Source organism: Prosopis cineraria, unplaced genomic scaffold (genome assembly GCF_029017545.1).
Source record: "Prosopis cineraria cultivar Desert tree isolate PC_DT_omini unplaced genomic scaffold, ASM2901754v1 PC12, whole genome shotgun sequence".
NCBI lineage: Eukaryota > Viridiplantae > Streptophyta > Magnoliopsida > Fabales > Fabaceae > Prosopis > Prosopis cineraria.
In genome coordinates this window covers 5771441-5795701 of record NW_026555343.1, presented here as the reverse complement: position 1 = coordinate 5795701, position 24261 = coordinate 5771441, and the positions used below count along the sequence as shown (strand labels likewise).

The following is a 24261-nucleotide window of genomic DNA, read 5'->3' as shown; positions in this document are numbered from 1 at the left end:
TCTTCCAAGCTTTATAAAGCTGCTTCTTCATCCACCCTCAAAACTTGAACATTGGAAAGTTCCGTTCAGGATCTTCAGTCGTTATGCAGATAGGTTCTTCGAACTCCTTTTTAGTGTGAGGAACATTTTCTTTAGTTGCATCAGTCGCATGATCAACTTCCTCATCATCATCAATATCTTCTTCTTCCTCCTCCTCTTACTGTGTGGTGATTCCTTTAAGCTTCTTTGTAAAAGTAGGTCTAGAAGAAGAGCTAGCGTCATTTCTGGCACCCACTTTTGACCAATGTTCCTTGAGGATAGCAGCATCATTTTTAATCTTCTTTGTGCTTCTAGTGACTTAATCATCCTCCTCAAAGGAAAGTGGAAGCTCAAGTTGAAGAGAGGTTTTATGAGAGCGAAACACGAGTGTATCTTTTCTGTTTTTGTTTCAGTCCTTGTTGTCCACGTCTTTGCTTTATTTTCTTGTATTGGGTTTTCTTAGTTTGTAGCCAGTTGGCGATAGGCCTTCAGATTGTCATCTGACGTTTGAGTGGTCTTTGACTTGTATTTTTTTTACTGTTATGTTAATGCATTGACTATATATTTTTTTTTAAAAAAAGATATCAATTAAAACCCTGAGAAATTAAACCAAGTCAAATTGACTTTAATATTGACAAACAAAGCAAACCCAAGCAATGGAGGGAGATGGTTACAAGAATTTTGCACAACTAGTACTGAAATACCCACCTAAATTATGAAAAAATCCAACTCATGACTGTAGAGCTGAGAAATGAGTGGGCTTAGCCCTTATATGCCAGGCCCATACCCTATAAGAGCTTGAGTTCTTAAGTTCGGTTTATCATTTTTCACCCTTTTCTAAGGCTTGATCCTTATTTGAAGGGTTTAGGGTCGAGCCTGCAAGTCCTATTTTAAAAAATTTTAAAAAAATTAAAATAAAATTAAAACTACAAATTAATTAAAATATTCTAAAATTAAAAAAAATCAAAATCCTCATAATCTTTTAAAAATTAAACAACATACATTTAGAATTCTAGTAATAAAATTCAAATCTTATTCAAAAAATAGTTCATTTTTATAAGAACACAAACATAATAATTTTAGAAAAAAAATATACAAAATTTTATACTATACATTAATATTTATTAAATTATATTAAATTAATTTTATAACAAATTAAAATTAATAATAATATAATGCGTGTAGGATTAGGGCTTCAGAAAGCAGGTCCTTGGCTTTAAACGCGTGTTTCACCACAATAATAATAATAATAATAATATAACAGGGCTTGAAGAGTCGTCCAGGCTCGAGTCTTTTTTTACAGGACTTATCAAGGCTAGGCTCTCAAGTCTGATTATTTTAAAAAAAATTATTTTCAAAGTCCAAACCCTTATTTAAACCAGGCTTCCAAACTTGGCCCTTATTCCCAGCTCTACTCATGACAAACAAAGATGCTAGCAGAACTCTCCAAATTTATAAGATATTTTTGGAAACATTTAATGTTTCAAAATATATGACACATTGATAAGACTAAGAATGAAAGAATTACGTTGAAGTCTCACACAAGAGAATTAATTACTATAAGGTTCATTAACAATCAAACTAAAGAAAATAACAACACATTATATTATCAATGGTCTTAATTCAATTATTAATGGACTTTATAGCAATTAATTCTTTTATATGGGATCTATATGTAATTCTTCCAATAAGATTTCATTCATGAGCTTTTTTAATATTACTCTACTTATTATATTATCTCTTTTTAATATTCTTTCATAAATAGAGTATTAAATAAAGGGTATGTCTAAAAGTTTGTGTTTTTGTTTTGAAAAAAAAAAGATTGTAAAGTGCATTTAATAAACTTTATTAATATGTATAATTTTATCTAAAATTTCTTATAAATTGAGATAGAGGGAAAGGAAGAACAACCAAAGCCAAAATCGAAGAGCTAAGAAGAGAAATGTGACCTAATATTTTCACAGAAAAAAAATTACAACTTACATCCAATATGACCTGTGTAAAGTTATGTTTAAACGAGGGAAAGGAAAGGAAGGAATATTAAGAGTTAGTTTATTTTTGTTTTAATTTTTATTTTTAAAAATTATTTTGTAAATCATTTTCTAAATTATTTTTCAAAATAAAACAAAAAATATGTTTAATTATATTAATTTGAAAACAATTTTAGAGTTAAAAAAATTAAGCAAGCCCTGACATTCCCTCATTTTGTTCGCATATTGAAAGGAAGAGACTGAATTTTATCTTCTTGTTTATTTGCAAGAAAATGAGAGGGTGAATACAAAATATATTGACTATGACAATCTTATAAGTTAGGGTTCTGCTTTGTTTTTTCCCCCACTCTAAAAAAGTAATGGCTATACGCGTTTGTAGCACAAAGGGACTTCAAGAATTGAAATATTTTCTTCTTCCACTCTGGAAGGGGGCGCTTGAATTACATAAATAAATTAATCTTCTAATTAATTAAAATTAGCCATCTCAGCTTACCCACGAATCTTTGAAATAACAAAACAAAAAGTCATGGACCATTACCTCCTTAGGCAAGCCTGATCAAGTCAAAGTAAGGGTTAGAGTCCACACGTTTTTTTTTTTTTTTTACTTTTTTAATGCCAACACTCTCTAGTCTCATTTATGAGGTAGCATGAGCAGATTTTTTTAATTTTATTTATAAGTTATTTTACTAATTTTTTATAACAAATTTCTTTATTTTTTTCTTCATTAAATATTGAAAAGAGATAATATATCATTAAAGTATGTATATTTAATATAGAAAAACTTGAAAAATTGTTAAATTTTCTTACAGATTTAATAAATTTTAAATTTTTTTTTGATTTTTATAAAATATATTAAAAGTAATTTATAAATAAAATGGTATGAGTAGTTAGTTGGGTCTACACGCATTTATTACTGGCGGTTGAGTTATAATCAATGAATCCCTTTGAAATGAACACACGTAGTAGCATTAGCGACAACAACTTCAACTTGACATTTGTTTGAATACGGCATTTCTTTTATTTTAAATTATAAAATATTTTTAAATAAAACTATACATATTAATAAAATTTATTAAATATACTTTACAAACCTTCATTTTTTAAAATATAAATATAAATTTTAAAAATTCATTTTCTTTAATATTTTATTAGTAAAAGAATATATAAAAAGAGTAATATTAAAAAATTATAAACAAAATTTTATTTTAATTAAAGTATCTTATATTTAAAATTGTTAAATAATTGTATTGATTATTTGATTGTTAATTCAACGTGATTTAATATATATCTCAAAATGACATCAAATATAAATGGATAAAGGTTCATTTATTCGCTGAGAAATATCCCGTGTTCTAAAATTTACATGGTGATAATTTTACCTAAACGGACTGTCAAGTTTGACCACTTCAATCCCAAATGTTGACACGTGGCGGAAACGATCTCTTTCCCTCATTCCCAGTCTTGGTCTTGATCATCGCCGCCCCAAACAACCACTTTTTGGCAGAGTCTCCCCACAGCCTCTGATCAGACTCCAAAACCCCATTACCGACACGCACGTTCTGGAAGAAGCTGACTCAAGAAGATTTGGGACTTGATTTGGCATTTCTTAACGTCAAGTGAAATCGCCTTCTGGACAAGCAAATGCCAATCTGTCTTCACCAACCTTCTTCCCTAGTTTTAAATCACTCTCTAGTTAAACAAAATAATACTTCATCTTTTTTAAATTTTAAAATATTTTTATATAAAATCTTACATATCAATAAAATTTATTAAATATATTTTACAATTTTATTTTTTTAAAATAAAAATATAAACTTTTAAACATGTCCTTTATTTAATATTTCATTGATGAAAAAATATTGAAGTGAAAGAATATATAAGAAAGACAATATTAAAAAAATATCGTTAATAAAAATTTATTTTTATTAAAATATTTTATATTTTAAAATGTTAATTTTTTTTAAAATATTTTATAATTTAAAATAGAGAGAGTAATTATATATGCTTGCTTACGGACATCACGTGAACATGGATCCACTGCTAAAAGTAGCAGCCAGCATCGGCACATTAATTATAAGTTCAAGAGTTATAATTATAAATAAGATATTTAAATTTTATGTGTAATTAAATTTTTAATTTATATTTAAATTTTTTTTTATAATGTCTTGAATTAGTATCTGTAACTTGTTTTTTTAAAATTTTTTTCAAGGACTTCACAATTATTATTTTGATATGTAATTGAGATTTTATTGTCATTATTACTTTCTATTTTTTAAATTTCTCATCCCCTCGTTTCCTTCTTTTTATATGAAGTAGTCATCGATTTGTATGCGTCTTTGTTGGTCCACTTCTTTTTCTTCTTTGAAGTTTCTTCATCGTTTCGGTTTACCATTTAACAAAAACAGTCATTCTTTTATTAATGTATTGCATACTCGTTATTTATAAACTACTCATAATATGTTTCATCAAAATTAATGAAAACATTAAAATTTATTATCTTTATCTAAAAATTTAATAATTAACTTTTTTCCAACTTTGTTTCTAAGTAATGAATTTAAGTCATCTAAAGTTGGAATTAATGAATTTATATGAAATTTATCTTTTTAATATTTTCATGCTTTTATTATTTTTTATAAAATATAAAATTTTTTATCTCTTTTTTTTATTTTAAAAGAACTTGGAAAAAGATAAATTTAGGTTCCTGCTTTTTTTTTTTGTATTCTAAGTTTCAACATTTTTATTTTTGATGTTTTAGGTCCCTTCATAAATAAAGTATAGGGATCTTAAAATGATTAAAAATCTAAAAAAATAAAAATGTAGGAATCAATAAAAAAATACGAGTAAATTGTAGGAACTTAAAGTTATATTTTTTCAAAAAACTTCATATCAATTCCAACTAACTAAAATCATAAATAAATATTATATACTTTACAGGCTGTGGGAGCCTTATGGCTAAGCTAGCATTGTCAAAATAAATAAATAAATTATATTTAGAGTTTTCAATTAGGGCCATTGGCCCATTCCTTTTAAACCAAAAAAATTTAGGACTAGGATTTGATTGGCCGAAATAGAGCCTCAAGATGTAATCCAGCCTAATAAGTATAGCTCTAATTATATTTGTGCCAAATATACCTTCGGCCCTTTCACGTCTAATAAACTATATATTTGTGATTGCAAAAAAATAACTATATATATATACCCACCCCACTACTTAATTACTATATATACTATTAGGAAAAACTTAACATTTGGTCTTTACGCTTTGTTTGTGTTTTGATATAGGTTTCTACATTTTTTTGAGTATTCTGAATCCTTACAATTTTATTTTTTGGTGTTTTAGATCCTTTTAAGAATCTTATATTTTGTTCATTTAGGGACTTAGAATACTGAAAAATAAAAATGTAAAGACCTAAAATATAAAAAAAGTTGTAAAATCTATAGTAAAACACTAGCAAAGTACAGAAAATAAAAATTATGTTTTCCTTATATTAATTATTATATTATATTATAACGTTGACGAAGAAAAAATAATAATTGTATAATTCATATATATAATTGTCGTTTAGGCTTTGTCGCCATCAAATGTTGACAACCTAATATATCTGTGGCGCTTTAATTTCACCTATAATAAACTGTCAATATTGGAGTCCCACGTCGGTGTTGATCAGGAAAATGATCCTTCTACATATTCGAATCGATCGAGACTCATAAAGGAGAAAGATTTTTCTTTTCTTTCTTCTTGGGCAAAGATACTTCATTGGCCAAACAAAAGCATACAAAGGTCCAGAAACAAAAAGTAAAGGCGAAAGACAGGAAATAAAAGGAAGCTGTAGAGAAAGAGAAGGCAAAGAAACATCAGCCAACTCCTGTCTTAGTTCCTGAATTCGAAGTATCAGCCCCATGGTTCACAGCTTCCACCGCATCAGAGGTTAGGAGAGACAATAAAGAAACTATATACATATATATAGTCTGTATATATAAATATGCTGGTAAAAGAAACTAATAGAGGAGAAAGCTTTCACTTCTAGTCAACTATAGTGTGTGTGTGTGTGTGCTGGTAAAAGAAACTATATACATATACGCACACCACTACTTAATTGGGGTGTGCGAGTATTAGTTATATCATATGGTTGACGAAGAAAAAATATAATTATATATATATATATATATATATAATTTATATACTCCTTTCCAGTAGCAGAGCTAAGATCAGGAGCCAAGGGTACAAGATAACTTAATTTAACGTGATTGTTAATTTAACGTGATTTAATATATATCTCAAATGACATCAAATATAAATGGATAAAGGTTCATTTATTCGCTGAGAAATACCCGGTGTTCTAAAATTTACATGGTGATAAATTTAACTAAATATTGACACGTGGCGGGAACGATCTCTCTCCCTCATTCCCAGTCTTGGTCTTGATCATCGCCGCCCCAAACAACTTTTTGGCAGAGTCTCCCCACAGCCTCTGATCAGACTCCAAAACCCCGTTACCGACACGCGCGTTCTGGAAGAAGCTGACTCAAGAAGATTTGGGACTTGATTTGGCATTTCTTACCGTCAAGTGAAATCGCCTTTTGGACAAGCAAATGCCAATCTGTCTTCACCAACCTTCTTCCCTAGTTTTAAATAACTCTCTAGTTAAGCAAAATAATACTTTATCTATCTCAAATTATAAGATATTTTTATATAAAATTTTACATATCAATAAAATTTATTAAATACACTTTACAATCTTACTTTTTTAAGATATAAATATAAATTTTTGAACATGTCCTTCATTTAATATTCCATTGATGAAAAAATATTAAAGTGAAAGAATATATAAGAAGGGTAATATTGAAAAAGTATCATTAATAAAACCTTATTTTTATTAAAATATTTTATATTTTAAAATGTTAAATCTTTTTTAAAAATATTTTATAATTTGAAATAGAGAGGGTAATTATATATGCTTGCTTACGGACATTACGTGAACACGGATCCACTGCTAAAAGTAGCAGCCAGCATCGGCACATTAATTATAAGTTCAAGAGTTATAATTATAAATAAGATATTTAAATTTTACGTGTAATTAAATTTTTAATTTATATTTAAAATTTTTTTATAATGTCTTGAATTAGTATCTGTAACTTGTTTTTTTTTAATTTTTTTCAAGGACTTCACTATTATTATTTTGATATGTAATTGAGATTTTATTGTCATTATTACTTTCTATTTTTTAAATTTCTCATCCCCTCGTTTCCTTCTTTTTATATGAAATAGTCATCGATTTGTATGCGTCTTTGTTGGTCCACTTCTTTTTCTTCTTTGAAGTTTCTTCATCGTTTCGGTTTACCATTTAACAAAAACAGTCATTCTTTTATTAATGTATTGCATGCTCGTTATTTATAAACTACTCATAATATGTTTCATCAAAATTAATGAAAACATTAAAATTTATTATCTTTATCTAAAAATTTAATAATTAACTTTTTTCCAACTTTGTTTCTAAGTAATGAATTTAAGTCATCTAAAGTTGGAATTAATGAATTTATATGAAGTTTATCTTTTTAATATTTTCACGCTTTTATTATTTTTTATAAAATATAAAATTTTTTATCTCTTTTTTTTATTTTAAAAGAACTCGGAAAAAGATAAATTTAGGTTCCTGCATTTTTTTTTTGTATTCTAAGTTTCAACATTTTTATGTTTGATGTTTTAGGTCCCTTCATAAATGAAGTATAGGGATCTTGGAAGGATTAAAAATCCAAAAAAAAAAAATGTAAGAATCAATAGAAAAATATGAGTAAATTATAGGAATTTAAAGTTATATTTTCTCAAAAAACTTCATATCAATTCCAACTAACTAAAATCGTAAATAAATATTATATACTTTACAGGCTGTGGGAGCCTTATGGCTTAGCTAGCATTGTCAAAATAAATAAATAAATTATATTTAGAGTTTTCAATTAGGCCGAGTCTATTGGCCCATGCCTTTTAAACCAAAACAATTTAGGGCTAGGATTTGATTGGCCGAAATAGAGCCTCAAGATGTAATCCGGCCTAATAAGTATAGCTCTAATTATATTTGTGCCAAATATACCTTCGGCCCTTTCACGTCTAATAAACTATATATTTGTGATTGCAAAAAAATAACTATATATATATATATATATACCCACCCCACTACTTAATTACTATATATACTATTAGGAAAAACTTAACATTTGGTCTTTACGCTTTGTTTGTGTTTTGATATAGGTTTCTACATTTTTTTAAGTATTCTGAATCCTTATAATTTTATTTTTTAGTATTTTAGATCCTTTCAAGAATCTTATATTTTGTTTATTTAGGGACTTAGAATACTGAAAAATAAAAATATAGAGACCTAAAATACAAAAAAAGTTGTAAAATCTATAGCAAAACACTAGCAAAGTATAGAAAATAAAAATTATGTTTTCCTTATATTAATTATTATATTATATTGTAACGTTGACGAAGAAAAAATAATAATTGTATAATTCATATATATAATTGTCGTTTAGGCTTTGTCGCCATCAAATGTTGACAACCTAATATATCTGTGGCGCTTTAATTTCACCTATAATAAACTGTCAATATTGGAGTCCCACGTCGGTGTTGATCAGGAAAATGATCCTTCTACATATTCGAATCGATCGAGACTCATAAAGGAGAAAGATTTTCTTTTCTTTTTTCTTGGGCAAAGATACTTCATTGGCCAAACAAAAGCATACAAAGGTCCAGAAACAAAAAGTAAAGGCAAAAGACAGGAAATAAAAGGAAGCTGTAGTAAAGAGAAGGCAAAGAAACAAAAGTTGTAAAATCTATAGCAAAACACTAGCAAAGTATAGAAAATAAAAATTATGTTTTCCTTATATTAATTATTATATTATATTGTAACGTTGACGAAGAAAAAATAATAATTGTATAATTCATATATATAATTGTCGTTTAGGCTTTGTCGCCATCAAATGTTGACAACCTAATATATCTGTGGCGCTTTAATTTCACCTATAATAAACTGTCAATATTGGAGTCCCACGTCGGTGTTGATCAGGAAAATGATCCTTCTACATATTCGAATCGATCGAGACTCATAAAGGAGAAAGATTTTTCTTTTCTTTCTTCTTGGGCAAAGATACTTCATTGGCCAAACAAAAGCATACAAAGGTCCAGAAACAAAAAGTAAAGGCGAAAGACAGGAAATAAAAGGAAGCTGTAGAGAAAGAGAAGGCAAAGAAACATCAGCCAACTCCTGTCTTAGTTCCTGAATTCGAAGTATCAGCCCCATGGTTCACAGCTTCCACCGCATCAGAGGTTAGGAGAGACAATAAAGAAACTATATACATATATATAGTCTGTATATATAAATATGCTGGTAAAAGAAACTAATAGAGGAGAAAGCTTTCACTTCTAGTCAACTATAGTGTGTGTGTGTGTGTGCTGGTAAAAGAAACTATATACATATACGCACACCACTACTTAATTGGGGTGTGCGAGTATTAGTTATATCATATGGTTGACGAAGAAAAAATATAATTATATATATATATATATATAATTTGTAAAATCTATAGCAAAACACTAGCATATACGCACACCACTACTTAATTGGGGTGTGCGAGTATTAGTTATATCATATGGTTGACGAAGAAAAAATATAATTATATATATATAATAAGTATAGCTCTAATTATATTTGTGCCAAATATACCTTCGGCCCTTTCACGTCTAATAAACTATATATTTGTGATTGCAAAAAAATAACTATATATATATATATATATATACCCACCCCACTACTTAATTACTATATATACTATTAGGAAAAACTTAACATTTGGTCTTTACGCTTTGTTTGTGTTTTGATATAGGTTTCTACATTTTTTTAAGTATTCTGAATCCTTATAATTTTATTTTTTAGTATTTTAGATCCTTTCAAGAATCTTATATTTTGTTTATTTAGGGACTTAGAATACTGAAAAATAAAAATATAGAGACCTAAAATACAAAAAAAGTTGTAAAATCTATAGCAAAACACTAGCAAAGTATAGAAAATAAAAATTATGTTTTCCTTATATTAATTATTATATTATATTGTAACGTTGACGAAGAAAAATAATAATTGTATAATTCATATATATAATTGTCGTTTAGGCTTTGTCGCCATCAAATGTTGACAACCTAATATATCTGTGGCGCTTTAATTTCACCTATAATAAACTGTCAATATTGGAGTCCCACGTCGGTGTTGATCAGGAAAATGATCCTTCTACATATTCGAATCGATCGAGACTCATAAAGGAGAAAGATTTTTCTTTTCTTTTTTCTTGGGCAAAGATACTTCATTGGCCAAACAAAAGCATACAAAGGTCCAGAAACAAAAAGTAAAGGCAAAAGACAGGAAATAAAAGGAAGCTGTAGTAAAGAGAAGGCAAAGAAACATCAGCCAACTCCTGTCTTAGTTCCTGAATTCTAAGTATCAGCCCCATGGTTCACAGCTTCCACCGCATCAGAGGTTAGGAGAGACAATAAAGAAACTATATACATATATATAGTCTGTATATATAAATATGCTGGTAAAAGAAACTAATAGAGGAGAAAGCTTTCACTTCTAGTCAACTATAGTGTGTGTGTGTGTGTGTGTGTGCTGGTAAAAGAAACTATATACATATACGCACACCACTACTTAATTGGGGTGTGCGAGCATTAGTTATATCATATGGTTGACGAAGAAAAAATATAATTATATATATATATATATATATAATTTATATACTCCTTTCCAGTAGCAGAGCTAAGATCAGGAGCCAAGGGTACAAGATAACTTAATAAAAAAATAATATTTTTTAAAATTATAATTTAATAATTAAAAATGATAATTATGCTAGGGTTAAAATTGCAATAACATAAATAAATTGATTATCATTTTTCATTTAAAAAGTTATATTAAACAGGTTGATGTGGTCTTTTACTGCAAATATACCTTTCATATTTTATTTAAATTGTTAAAATTTTATATATCCATGAAATTTTTAAGCCCAAATATTTTTTATTTAATTTATATGGTGCAAACATCATGAGTAAAAGGTGCAAAGTTATAAACCTCACATATCCCTCAACATAACGCGGCTCCCCACTCTCCTTCCCTTCTCTATTATAGCGTACTCTTTAAAAAGATTATTTAATTTTTAATATACGACACATAAATGGTTATTTATTATTTTTTTAATTTTATCTGAATTATAAGTTTAATTTTATAGCTTATCATATATTCTACGTCTCTCTCTCTGTAAAGAATGCCCAATAGATGCTGAAATTTTTCAGGCACGATTATGCTTCTCACTGAAATGATGACAAGTTACCCTCACATAATCAGTTACTGTGCTCTATTATGCATTTTCTTCTTCTCCTCTCCTTCCTCATTTTTCCTCCTTTCTCTTCCTCTTCCAAAAACGAAGGGCTCACTATCAAACATGATTAATGTGTAGGCCAAAATCAAAGGATTAAAGACCAGAAATGTGTGAGATATATAATAAGAAATATTAATTAGCTCTTAAGAAAAATCGTGGAAACTGAGAAGAAAGTGAAACGAAGAGCCACTGAGCGAGTCAAATAAGGAAGGGTCCAAAATTTCCACGCTCGGGGACGACGAGTAAGACCACATTACCAAGACTTTTGCCAACTTCTAATTAAAAAAAAAAAGGTTTAGGGGTAGGAAAAGAAAAGGCAATCTTAGGTGATTAATAACGTTGAGCTAGTTTTCATAGTAACGTGAAAATTCTCTTGCCGGCGGAGGAAATTACAGAGGTTCAAACACATGAAAATTCTGAAAGCCTCTCGCATTCGAAATTTAGAATGATAAACACAATCAAAATACAAAAATAATTATATTGACAACAGTGCAATAGTACAACCCAAGTGCCAAGAGAACACGTAGGCAATTGGCAGGGACCCGGATCAATTATTCACTCTCAAAAGTTCGACAAGCAAAGCACTCATACAAACTTAAATAACATAAAAACACAACTAAGCAAAGCATCAAACAGATGGGTCCAAACTCTAGTTTACCAAGTTCTCAACGAGAGCATCAAACAATGGAGTTGGATTTCCAAATATAACTGACATTATAAGGTTGAAACCTACTTTCGCCATTTTGATAAGCACTTTAGTGGAAGAAACTCCCGGCCTCGCCAAGCTTCTTCTTTCCATGGCCGAAGAGCTTGTGGCTGATGTGATCGAGCTTCTATTTGGCATCATCCCTCTCACTGAGTCTGTAGTCTCACTTCTGGTGACCAAGCTTGAAGAAGAAGAAGAAACATTGAAGTAGCCCGTTTCCCAGTTCTCCAGAATCAAGGTCTTCACACAATAGACATGGTAGCAATAATTTCCACAAGAAGACACATAGGACCAACCTCTGAAAGGCTCCTTGCTCTGAACGTTATCTAGATCCTTCCTCTTGCATTTCACACACGTGTAGTCCACTTTGTCCTTTAGACTCAGCTCCATAGTGCCATGAGAGTCAGACATGGTTCTCCTAAGGTTAATGCAACAAGGGTGCAAATCAAACCCGTGTCTGGACTGATCATGATACAGAAACCCTCGCACGTCCCTCCCGCAAGCATCGCAATATCGGCGGTACGGCCCTGCCGGGGGTGCCCAGAGAAACTCGAACAGGCGGTTACCCATGAATGCATGGATTCTGGGTCTGTCTGTGGGGCGAGCCGTGGCACAGTGGTCGTGAAGGATGAAGGGACAATCCCTTTTAGAGCAGTGGTACCTCGGGCCAAACCCTAGTTCTTTGCAGCCACTGCATTTGAATGGTCGTCCTTCTCTTTTCAGCACTATTGGATGCTGAAGATGATATGGGTGATTCATCGTCGTCGCCATGCCCCTTGATCCTTTACTTTCTTCTGCTTATTTTTTACGATATTAGCGTTATTTCTCTTCATCCTTCCTGAGCTTTATACATAATGTTCTTTGGGAAGGGGCGGGGGTGGTTGCGCGGAAGATGCCAGCAAGTTTAATTTCTTCTCATATAAAGACACTCTACTGGTCGTATGAGCGTCGCGACTGAGGTGGCATTGTCAAATTAGATACTCTTTCTATACCATAATATAATATAAGGCATATTTTAGAAACCTTATTTGATCTAAAATATAAGATATTGAATAATTTTTACAATTAATTTTTCAACTATATTCCTATTTCATTTATTAATTTTTTTTAAAAAATGATGTATTAGAATTTTAATTATCATTATCAAGACACTTATAATGGATGTTTAATGAGTAAATAATAAAAAAAATTATAATTTTTTAAGAAATTAAAATTTCAACTAATATTTTTAAAAATTGTGAATTAATTACCAATATCCTATTCTGTGATTTGAAAGGAGTAAGTATTATATTTGTACCAAATTACTAAAGTCCCATGCATCGTATATAACAATTTTTTAAATATGTGACATTTATCATTGATAATTAATTTTTGCAGAAAAATCTTTATCATAAGAATAACTTGTAACAAATATATTTTCCGTATTATCCTATACACAATGAAAATATTTAACCATAATCAATAATGTTGATTATGCACAAATAGAGTATAATAAATAACTTGTTTAAAAAAGGAGTATAATAAATGACGTTGTAAATAGATACAATATAAAACATACTAAGGAAATTTCATAATTTTATAGGTCAAATTATCAAAGAGTTTCCTATAAATAATATATTTAAAGTTATGTCAACGAATCGATCATGTTTAACAAGAACCAATATTATTTTTAAACGTTCTATGCTTTGAACACAAGAAATAACCTGCAAATGACCATGAATAAAAATGAGACGAGGCAGATAGATACAAATTAATGGTCATGGCGAGGCTAATATAATAGAAATCTGTCTCATTGTTGACGAAATAAAAAAAAATAATTATATAATTGACGTATATCATTGTTGTTTAGGCTTTTTCGCCAACAAATGTTGACTACCAAATATATCTTGGGCGCTTTCTATTGACTAACAAATGTTGCCAATGCTTAATTAGGTCCACACGCGTTTACTAGTGGTTGCGCTATAATAAATTAATCCCTTTGAAATGAATACGGCGGTAATCCTAAAAAAATATATTCAAATTATATCTCTAATGTATTTTTGTTAAATTCAACAAATACTTAAATTTTTTTAAAAATAAAATTTTGGATCCTTGCATTTTTTTTGTCAGTGTTCTAGGTTTCAATAACACTGCTTGTGGAGAGTGACCTTGAACATCAAAAAACAAAAGTATGAAAACCTTGAACACAAAAAAAAAAAAGTGCAGAAACCTAAAATTATTTTTTAAAATTTTTTATATAAATTTTTTTCAAATAAAAACTGAAAATCAAACAAGCACGCAATCCCATTAGTAACAACTTGACATTTGTTTGAACATAGAATTTTCTTTAACTGAATTGTATTGATTGTTAACTTAATGTGATTTAATATCTCGAATGTGACAAATTCGATGTTTATCATGATTTACATTCTCAAATAGACTTACATTATACAGCACTCTTGCGTCTTCTCCCAAACTCCCTACTTATAGAAAAGATCGGTTCATATTAATGCTTTAATATCAAAAAGGACTAATCACATCAAAACAAGTCGATACAGTGAAACTATAATTAATGTGTGTGTCTCCCTACAGGTTCGTTCCTTGCAACCCCTTCGTGTGTGTGTGTTTGTGTTTTTTTAATTATAATTACCATCTCCTATATACTGTTGGGCTCACATAAAGATATTGGTACATAATGTGGAGGATAAAATCAAGGGTTAATTAACAATAGAGAGATTGATTAGCTCCTAAGAAAAATCGAGGAATTTGAGAAGCAAGAGCAGCGAAAGAACCATTGAGTGCGTCAAATTAGGAAGGGGCCAAAATTTCTATGCTCAAGAACGATCCCTAAGATCCAGCCAAACAAAAAATTTTAAAATAAATTGTAAATACTAATTTAGACAATTACATATAACAATCTTACTTGCGAACTGAAAATTATGTTTAGAATTTAAACCTTTTATCTATCAATAAAATTCCTTAATTTGCAACTATTTTTTTAAAATTAATCAGAGATCGAACTATAATTAATTCCCTCTTTTGAAATTAATTATGTTCCATTTAATAGCATGGAAGAGTTTTTAATGGAAGTAGAGGTGAAAGTGAAAATGAAAATATAAGTGGGTCTAAAAGTATGTTTAATATGGGGATAGAAGTGAAATAAAAATTATATTTAATTAATATGGTTGTATGTGTCAAAAAGACCAAAACATCCCTGAAATTAAAAAAAAAAAGTCTGTCATCTTCATTGTTCATCATCTAGCCTCCACCACATCTGATAACACCTAAACTGGAAAATTCTCCACCAGATCGAGAACTATGAACGATGAAGAAAGAGATAAGCATGACAATAAATTTGTGATTGCAATCAACTAGAAAACGATGGGCAATAGCAATAAAATATGACGAATTTGAGTCATGTGTAAAGCAATTATCAAACAAATAACTACTCATCATATTCCTTATTTTACTTTCATCTTCACCAAAAGAACCAGAAGAAATTTCGTTTCCAACTTCTCAGACATTTTCTAATGGAATTTGGAAACAAGAGGATGACGTCCTTCTAGGCATTTTCATTTAAATGTTCATCGTCTTCGTGCTTGAATGTTGCCAAACTCAGATCGAGAAGCAAGGGAGGATGAGGGATCAAGAAGCCATTGTTAGAACTTGGAAGATTTCATAGTTCACCAAGAAATCAGAAATAAAGCTGAGAACTGAGATATAAGAAGGTTCAGGAGGAAGCGCTGCCATATGAGGAGGAGGATGCGCCGGAGGGGGAGACATCACGATTCACGATGGACTGTGAGATGATGAGATTGGTGTTTTAGAGTTTCTAGAGATTTCTAATGAGGAGATCTGACGAAGGGGAGAAGGAGGCTTGAAGCTTGAAGCATGAAGGTTCAGAGTTAAGCTCGATGCTCGAAGCGTCAGAGAAGGTGGCCGTTGGTCCGAGGAACTGGAGAGACAAATTATGTTCAGAACTTTGGAGGGGCAAAATTGTCAATTGATAAAATATACAAGGGTATAGTAGTCCGAAAATCTCACTTCAATGGGACTCAAACCAATTCCACCGAGTAAGGGGAGGAATTCAATTCCATCAAATTTGATGGAAGTGGATTCCAACTTACCAAATAACTCATTTTTAAAATTTTACTTGTACTTCTCTAAACTTAATTCCAGCATATCAAATGAGATATTAAAAAAAATAACAATTAAGGATTTTATAAAAACATTAATGATAGTTATAATTTTTAAATTATTAAAATCATAATAATAAATCATGATCTTTACTTGCAATTAAAAAATGCAAGTAGTCAGTTAAAAAATTAATAAAAGATAATTGAAATTACTTGTAATGTTAGTTCAAAATTCACAAGAATCAATTATAAATCTCAAATTTTTATTGTCAATATATAAATAAATCATATGAAAAACTAAGAAAACACATTTGAAATTATTTATAATGTTAATTGAAAATATACAAGAATTACAAGACTTTTTTTTATCAATTTATAGATAAATCATTTGAGAAATCTACAAAATTAACTTGAAATTTATGAGTCAGATATAAATTATAAGCCAATTGTGATTTTCTACTATAGGTTGTGAATGAAAAATATATATATATCTATACATATATGAGAATAACCTTTATAGCATTATTTAGGAATTTATAAAAATATATATATATGAGAATGAAAAAAAGCCAATTTATAAAAGCCAAATAACAAAAGATAATTTATTACAAGTAAGAATCTTATATTGAGATTTTCATAATTGGAAGTCTTGTCATTAATGTTCTTATGGAATCCCTAATTGTCATTTTCCAACTAAATTAATTGAACTATTGAGATAAACTCTTACGTTCAGTCAGTTAAATTGGTTTCTCATTAAATTCGAATATCTTTCCCCGTTCTCATGAAAACGCTCAGGGTTAGGGGAACAAAGGCAATCTCAGGTGTTAAGGGTTGAGATAATTTAGGGTAATATTTAATATATAGTAACGTGAAAATTCTCTTGCCGGAATATATTACAGAGGTTCAATTTCAAACCCATGAAAATTCTGGAAGCCTCTCGCTTTCAAATCAAGAATGATTTTTATATACACAAATCAAAATGAAAAAAATAATTTTATTAACAAAAGTGCAAAAAAGTACAACCCAAATGCATGCCAAGAGACCACATGGGCAATTGGTAGAGACTTGTATCAATTATCTTGACTCTCGAAAGTTTGACACACAAAGTACTCATATTATACAAACATATATGACCTAAGCATAATGAGCAACATAAAAACACAATCACGTAAACCTCAACCGCTGGGTCCAAAGCCTATTATTCTAACAAGTTTTCAACGAGGGCAGCAAACAATGGAGTTGGATTTCCAAATAAAACAGATATTATGACGCTGAATCCTACTTTCATCATTTTGATCAACGCACGGGAGACTGATAATCTAGACGACCTTCTTCTTCTATCCATGGCCAAAGAGCTTGTAGCTGATAAAGTTTCACTTCTGATGACCAAGCTTGAAGAAGAAGAGTAGGAGGAGGAAGAAGCAACATTGAAATAACCCTTTCCCAGTTCTCCAGGATCAAAGTCTTCACACAATAAACATGGTAGCAATAGTTTCCACAAGACGACACATAGGACCACCCTCTGAAAGCCTCCTTGCTCTGAACGTTATTTAGACCCTTCCTCTTGCATTTCACACATTTAGAGGGCACTTTGTCTTTTAGATTCAGCTCCACAGTGCCGTTAGGATCAGATATGGTTCTCTTTAGGTTCATGCAACAAGGATGCAAATCAAAATTGTGTTTGGAATATTGGTCTTGATACAGAAACCCTCGGACGTCTTGCCCGCAAGCGTCGCAATATCGGCGGTTCGGTTCGCCCGGCGGTTCCCAGAGGAAGTCAAACCGGCGGTTCCCCATAAACAGGTGGATTCTTGTGCGGTCGGTGGGGCGAGCCGTGGCACAGTGGTAGTGAAGGACGAAGGGACAATCAGTTTCGTGGCACTGGTACCTTGGGCCAAACCCTAGTTCCTTGCAGCCGCTGCATTGGAATGGAGCTCCTTCGCTTTTCAGTATTATTGGATGCTGAAGATGACATGGGTGATTCATCGTCTCTTCAAAATCACTTCCCATTCGTTGTCAACCCTCTTTCCTTTAAACTTTCTTCTGCAGCTTCTTGACGATCTTTTATATGTATATGTATAGCGTTTTTTTTTCCTGTCCAACGTAACTTTCTTAAGAGCTATTCCCTATATATAAGCTGAGATTTCTGAATTTCTATGAAGTTTTCATTTTAAAAGGAAATCTTCATGAAATTTACCAACCTTAACATGAAAGAATTTAAATTCCACATAGATATATAGATATATATATATCTTTCTTTGTGCGGCTTTTTATTTGGAAAAAAAATGACACTTCTTGGCTAAGAGAAAATGACAATTAAGCCCCAAATATTAAATTAATAACATTTAGGTCCTTAATAATTTTTTTGAAAAATAAATTAAAAATATTAAATCAAATAATTGTAAATTGAATTTTTTTTAATTTCAAATATGATATTTAAATTTTACATGTAACTCTCAGGATGGGTTTGCATCAAGAGAAAAAAAACTATGAAAGAAAATTTCTAAAAATTGTAAATCTTTTTATTATTTTTTTAAATTTTTCTTCCTAGTTTTCTTTACCCATATTTGTGGGGCTAGTTTGCAACTAAATAACGTTTTGGTTTATAACTGTTTGAATTAATATTTGTAACTCATTTCAGAATATTTTATTGAGGCTTAACTGCCATTAATTTGATCTATTGGGACTTTACCGCTATTCTCTATTTTTATTTTTTAAAATTTTTCTCCCACTGTTTTCTTTCTTAAAAAAGAATCTTACATTTTGTAGACGACTTTGCTTTTCCATTTCTTAATTTCTTCTTTATTTTCTCTCTTTTCTCACTGTTGTTTCCCGAAAGTTTCTTCATTTTTTGGATAACCATTTAATAAAATGCACATATTCATTACTTTATTAATGCATTGCATGTTTTAAAAAAAATTTATAATGCGGAAGATGCCAACAAGTTTCTTCACAAATAAATACACTACTGATCGTCACGGCATATTATATCGTTGACGAAGAAAAACAATATAAATTTATCCAAAAAGAAAAAGAAAAACAATATAATTAATTCATATATATCTTTTTCGCCAAGAAATCTTGACGTATACCTTTTAGAATGAGAATCATAAGTAGATTATTTTTGGACAACAGAATCATGGGATGATTAGCTGAACCAAAATATATAATACACACAACACACACTCATGCATCCATTCCATGATTAGGGGTTGAAGTAGGCCAAGTAGTATCAGGGGCTTCTTATTTATATCTAGTTTAGTCTATTTATTAAATATTTAAATAGGCCAAACCAAGTTTAAGCTTATATAAAAACTTTAATTTGCTTTCTGTCACTAGAACTTGAAACCACGCGGGAGATTGAATTACACTTGAAACTCAATCTTAGGCATGCAATAAAATCACTGAGAATTGAGAAAAAGAGAGAACCTGAGAGGGACAGGGAGACTTCAATCATTTATTTATTCTATGTTTTTCTCTAATGTGTGATGTGTGGGACTAACTCCCAAAGCACCAATTTGACCCAAAACCAAAAAAAAAAATCCCAAATGGGCTGGGCCCAAATCTACCAAGAGTACACTAAATTAATCAAATAGAGTTGCGTTTATCATTAATTTTAAAAGATTGATTAGTGCTTTATATATTTAACAAAATCGACATCCCCATCAAACCAAGTCGAGCTTGTGATTCTGTATTGATCCAGTCAAATTAAATAGATATGTGTATAAAATACATAGAGAATAGTCAGTATGACGATGGACATTAATATATTTCTTCATGGAAGAGAATGAACATGACATAATCTTCACTATTGACCTAGTCTACACGCAAAATACCAACCTATCATTAATTTACATTATCTTTGTGGGCCCATCTAACTCAAAGTGCGAAAGAACATCAATCATCTTGAATAAACCGAAAACAAGAGAAAACAGCATGAAATGCAAAAACCAACTAGATCATATCATCATCATTATTTAATTAATGATTTAAAATCTTGGTAGGGAAATAGATAGTTCTAACTCCAAGGCAATCAGGCACACCGTAATTATTAAAATTTAAAAGACTTGCAACACAGGATTATTTTTGTTACGAGAAATATATGAATTCAAACCTATTCGTCGAGGCCATCAATTTCGCTGGCAAGGTGGTAAGGGACCACCACAGAGACCAGAATTATTTGCATAGCTCTCAGCTGGCACTTGTGGGAGCTTCGGAACTGGACCTGTTAAAAGATTGCTCGTCACAGTAAATGTCTTCAGCCTTCTGAGCATGCTCAATTCTCCAGGAATTTGCCCACTGAGTCGATTCCGATCAAGTCTAAGAGAATTGAGATAGCTGCAATTTGCAACACTCTTGGGGATTTTCCCGGAAAAGTTATTGGAAGATAGATCAAGAGTTACCACATATGGAAGAAGAACATCAATATCTGCAGGAATATTCCCCGAAAGTTTGTTCATTGATAGATCCAATCCTGTTAAGCTTGAGCAGTTTTGAATGGCACGTGGAAACTGGCCCTTGAGTCCCATGTCTGACAGCTTCAGATTTAGGACTCTATTCTCATCAGGGTGCCAACATTCGACCCCAGTGAATCTGCAGATAAATCCTTCTGTGATGTTGTTGAAATCCCAGGAAGACTTCAGATAACCATACGGGTCTTCAAGTGAATCTTTTATACTTTTCAAGCAGAAGATATCAGTCACAGTCCCGTAGCTCATGACGCTACAACTAAGTAGGAACCAGAAATTAATGAAAAGAACACATACAGTTCGGCTACTCAGAACCATCTTCATCCAAGAAGCTTCTGGATATTATTCTTATGAACACACCCTGACGAGGCACATTTAAAAGAGGTTAAAACAAGAACAGAAAAACCAGTAATATCGCTGATCAGTTTATGATCAATTCACAGTCAGAATCTTGAAGTGAATGAACATTCAAAACCTTACCTGAGTAATCTGAGAATCCGACTCAGGAAAAAAGGAGGATGCTTGTGGAGCTCTTGAAGCAGACAGATGGAAATGTGTCCTTATATTGGGTAAGCGGAAGTGCGAGAAGGTTTGAACATGGTTAGGTGTATAAGTCTAGTTTTCCAAGTCTTCTATTGGAATGACACAAATCCATTGAAAATTCCGAAGACTGAGTTTAACTTTCGAGTAAAATAGAAATATTTAGGGAAAATGATAAAAAAGTCCCTCTGAAATATATAAATAACAATTTGATCCTACAAAATATCATAATTTTTCTAAAATTCCTAAAAAATTTTCTGTCATTAATAAATTTATATAAATTATCAAATTGGTCTTATTCAAAATAAATGATTCACAAATTTTCTTTTTATATTCGCAACTTTACTTTTTATATTCGCAATAATGCAACAGTAAATTATAACTTCACATGTTAAATTTCTTATTTGCTATTGCATTATTGTTAATATAAGATGAAAAGTTGTGAATATAAAAAAGAAAGTTACGAATCATTTATTTTTAATAAGGGTAATTTGATAATTTATATAAATTTATCAATGATAGAAGAAAAGTCTCTAGAGACTTTAAGGAAATTATGATATTTTGAAGGATCAGTTTGTCATTTATATATTTAAGAGAAATTTTATTATCATTTTTTCAAATATTTATTGTTTTGAATAACTAGGCAATTTATTTGAATCGCACATTTTCCAAGTCCTGTGTACATTTATCGACAACTTAAAACAATAAGTGAAAATTTCTTCTAAACTGATTCTCTAGTCTAATCACGAGATTACTAAAATGATAAGACTGACTTAATGAGTGTGTGGCTAAGAAGTTTCGATATCAATTTCAACTATAAAACCATAAATGACTATAAGCAGAGGCGGACCTACGTTTAAATGAGGGTGGGGATATGCCCCCCTCCCCTCAATTTTTGAAATTACCATGTTAACGTGTGATAAGTTTACATGATGCCCCCTCTCTTCTGCAAAACTTGAACCCCCTGAGCAAGATTGAAGAAACAAAACGGGTAGATGGATTCGAAAAAGTGAGATAATAGATGAAGCATTAGAGAACCTTATGAAAGCTTTATATTTCAATAATGGGTTTCAAATTTAGTTTGCATGCCGGAAAATGAGAGACAATGTTCGATAGAAGAAGAAGAACAATGGTAAGAAGAAGAAGAAGAATAGTGGAATAGTTTGGATGTGTGGGCGATTGCGTGCAAGAGTGGAGCAAAATAAAAAGGGGATTTAAAAAAAAAAAAACATGAAGAGATGGTGTAATCAGTGGGTGGAGTTTTATTAGTAGGCATTTTTTATAAGTTATGTTTGGCCTAAAATATAGGATATTTAATAGTTCTTATTTTTTTCAACTATATCTTTATATTTTTATTTATTTTGAAAAATGGTCTATTAAAATTTCAATTATCATTATTAAGCTACTTCTATAAGATATTTAATGAAATTATAATTAAAAAGATATATGATTTTTTAAAAGATTAAAATTTTAACTAATTATTTTGAGAATCATAAAATAATTACTAATACCTTATAGCATGGACCAAATGGAATAAGCATGAGTTTAATTATATGATCATTTAATTGTTTGCAGTTAGTTAAAAGTTGGTCAAAATTATTTAGTACAGTAAGATTATAAAATTTATTTATTTATTAATGGAAAATATAATTTTTTATAACATAAGTTTTTTTTATTACTCATGGTATTTTTTTATTGAAAATAATTATATTCAAAACAGATACAAAATATGGGCACCTTTTTCTATCAAGAATTTGATAAAACATTTAAATATATTGTTATAATATTATTATTACTTTTTTGAAGAAAAATCTATCAAATATTGCCCCCATTGGGTTAAGGTCTTCGGCCCGCCACTGAATATAAGATTGTTGGGAAAATGTCATGAACGATCATGTTTCTTGTGTTCAAGACACGTGGAATGAAACCAAACAAGTGATGTGGAAGCGAAAATCGGAGGATAGTAATATAAATATGAGGAAGATTAACTAGCTTTTAAAAAAAGTTCTGTAAATTGAGAAGAAAGAACAAGGAAGAGCTATTATTGAGCGGGTCAAACAACAAAGGGGCAAAATTTTCCACGCTGAGGGACGACCTGAATATTACGCGTGGGAGCACACAAGACGTCGACAGCTTTTAATTGGAGAAATTTCCCACGAGAGTCACGGATGATCTTGGCGGCCTCACCTCTAATAAACAAGCTTAATCTATTGCAGTGCGAATTACTTAACCTATACATGCTGTTTCCTCAGAGTTTTGCAACGGTAATATGGTATTTAATAGGAAGAAATCCATAGTCCTTTTTTTCTTTTTCCCCCGCATTCATTTAATCTGGATTCTTTTTGAATCGGGTGATGATCTTTATTAGCTAGAAAATCCCACAGGCAAGAGCATTGCGTAAGTTAAGGCAAACGGAAAACCACAGATTCCTCTTTCTTTATATCATCGCAAGTCTCCACTCTGAATTTGTGATTTTCCGATTGATTCATGTTTCCATTAATGGTCATAACACAGTAAAGATCGAGTATTCGGTGAGGGTCATTATATATCCCAAAACTGCGGTAGCGAAAGTTGAGGATAGATCCAAAGAGCTCCACACCGTCTAGTTTCTGAACAAGTTATTGCATATAACAATCTGACGTTAAAGCACTGCTCGCCGAGCTGGGTAGCGTCAGCTTGTAACCCGAGAGGGGGCTACAAGGCAGTGAAACATGGCTAGTGTCCGGCTGGACTGGGTTGTTAGTTGCTTTGTGCTGGCTTGCCCGCTCCAAGTAGAGAGTTGAGCCATGGGATTTGAGCGAAAGCTTGGATCTCGTGGCTCCTGGACGAGTGGGGACTGCGTGAGGCTGGTTTCACAGAACAGCGAGCACCTCTGGCTCTCTTCAGTGGAGGGATTACAAGTCGCTGCTCTTCTGGCCCACAATGCCCGGTTGGCCTAGCTCCCTGGACCACTGTTTTTATTTATTGCCTCCTGCGGAATGGGCTGGGTCGAGACGATGTGG

At 30.9% G+C, this 24261-nt stretch overlaps 3 protein-coding genes across 3 annotated transcripts; all 3 read right to left on the bottom strand.

Moving 5' to 3' along the window:
• Window positions 1–12078: 12078 nt before the first annotated feature.
• Window positions 12079–12906, bottom strand: LOC129288350 (protein VACUOLELESS GAMETOPHYTES-like). Its single transcript, XM_054924869.1, has one exon. The coding sequence runs from the start codon at window positions 12904–12906 to the stop codon at window positions 12079–12081; it is 828 nt and encodes a 275-aa protein (XP_054780844.1).
• Window positions 12907–17546: 4640 nt separating this feature from the next.
• Window positions 17547–18260, bottom strand: LOC129288349 (uncharacterized). The gene has a single exon (XM_054924868.1). It carries the CDS (start codon window positions 18258–18260, stop codon window positions 17547–17549), a length of 714 nt encoding a protein of 237 aa, XP_054780843.1.
• A 1929-nt stretch (window positions 18261–20189) lies between these two features.
• Window positions 20190–21337, bottom strand: LOC129288860 (probably inactive leucine-rich repeat receptor-like protein kinase At5g48380). The gene is made up of 2 exons (XM_054925660.1): window positions 21200–21337; window positions 20190–21080 (listed from the first exon to the last, which is right to left on the bottom strand). The coding sequence occupies exon 2, from the start codon at window positions 21041–21043 to the stop codon at window positions 20381–20383; it is 663 nt and encodes a 220-aa protein (XP_054781635.1). The 5' UTR covers window positions 21044–21080; window positions 21200–21337; the 3' UTR covers window positions 20190–20380.
• Window positions 21338–24261: the final 2924 nt, after the last annotated feature.

What these genes read in the sequence shown, in the direction of transcription:
- LOC129288350 (XM_054924869.1), bottom strand. Translation starts at nt 12,906, where the DNA reads ATGGCGACGACGATGAATCACCCATATCATCTTCAGCATCCAATAGTG.
- LOC129288349 (XM_054924868.1), bottom strand. Translation starts at nt 18,260, where the DNA reads ATGGGAAGTGATTTTGAAGAGACGATGAATCACCCATGTCATCTTCAG.
- LOC129288860 (XM_054925660.1), bottom strand. Translation starts at nt 21,043, where the DNA reads ATGAAGATGGTTCTGAGTAGCCGAACTGTATGTGTTCTTTTCATTAAT.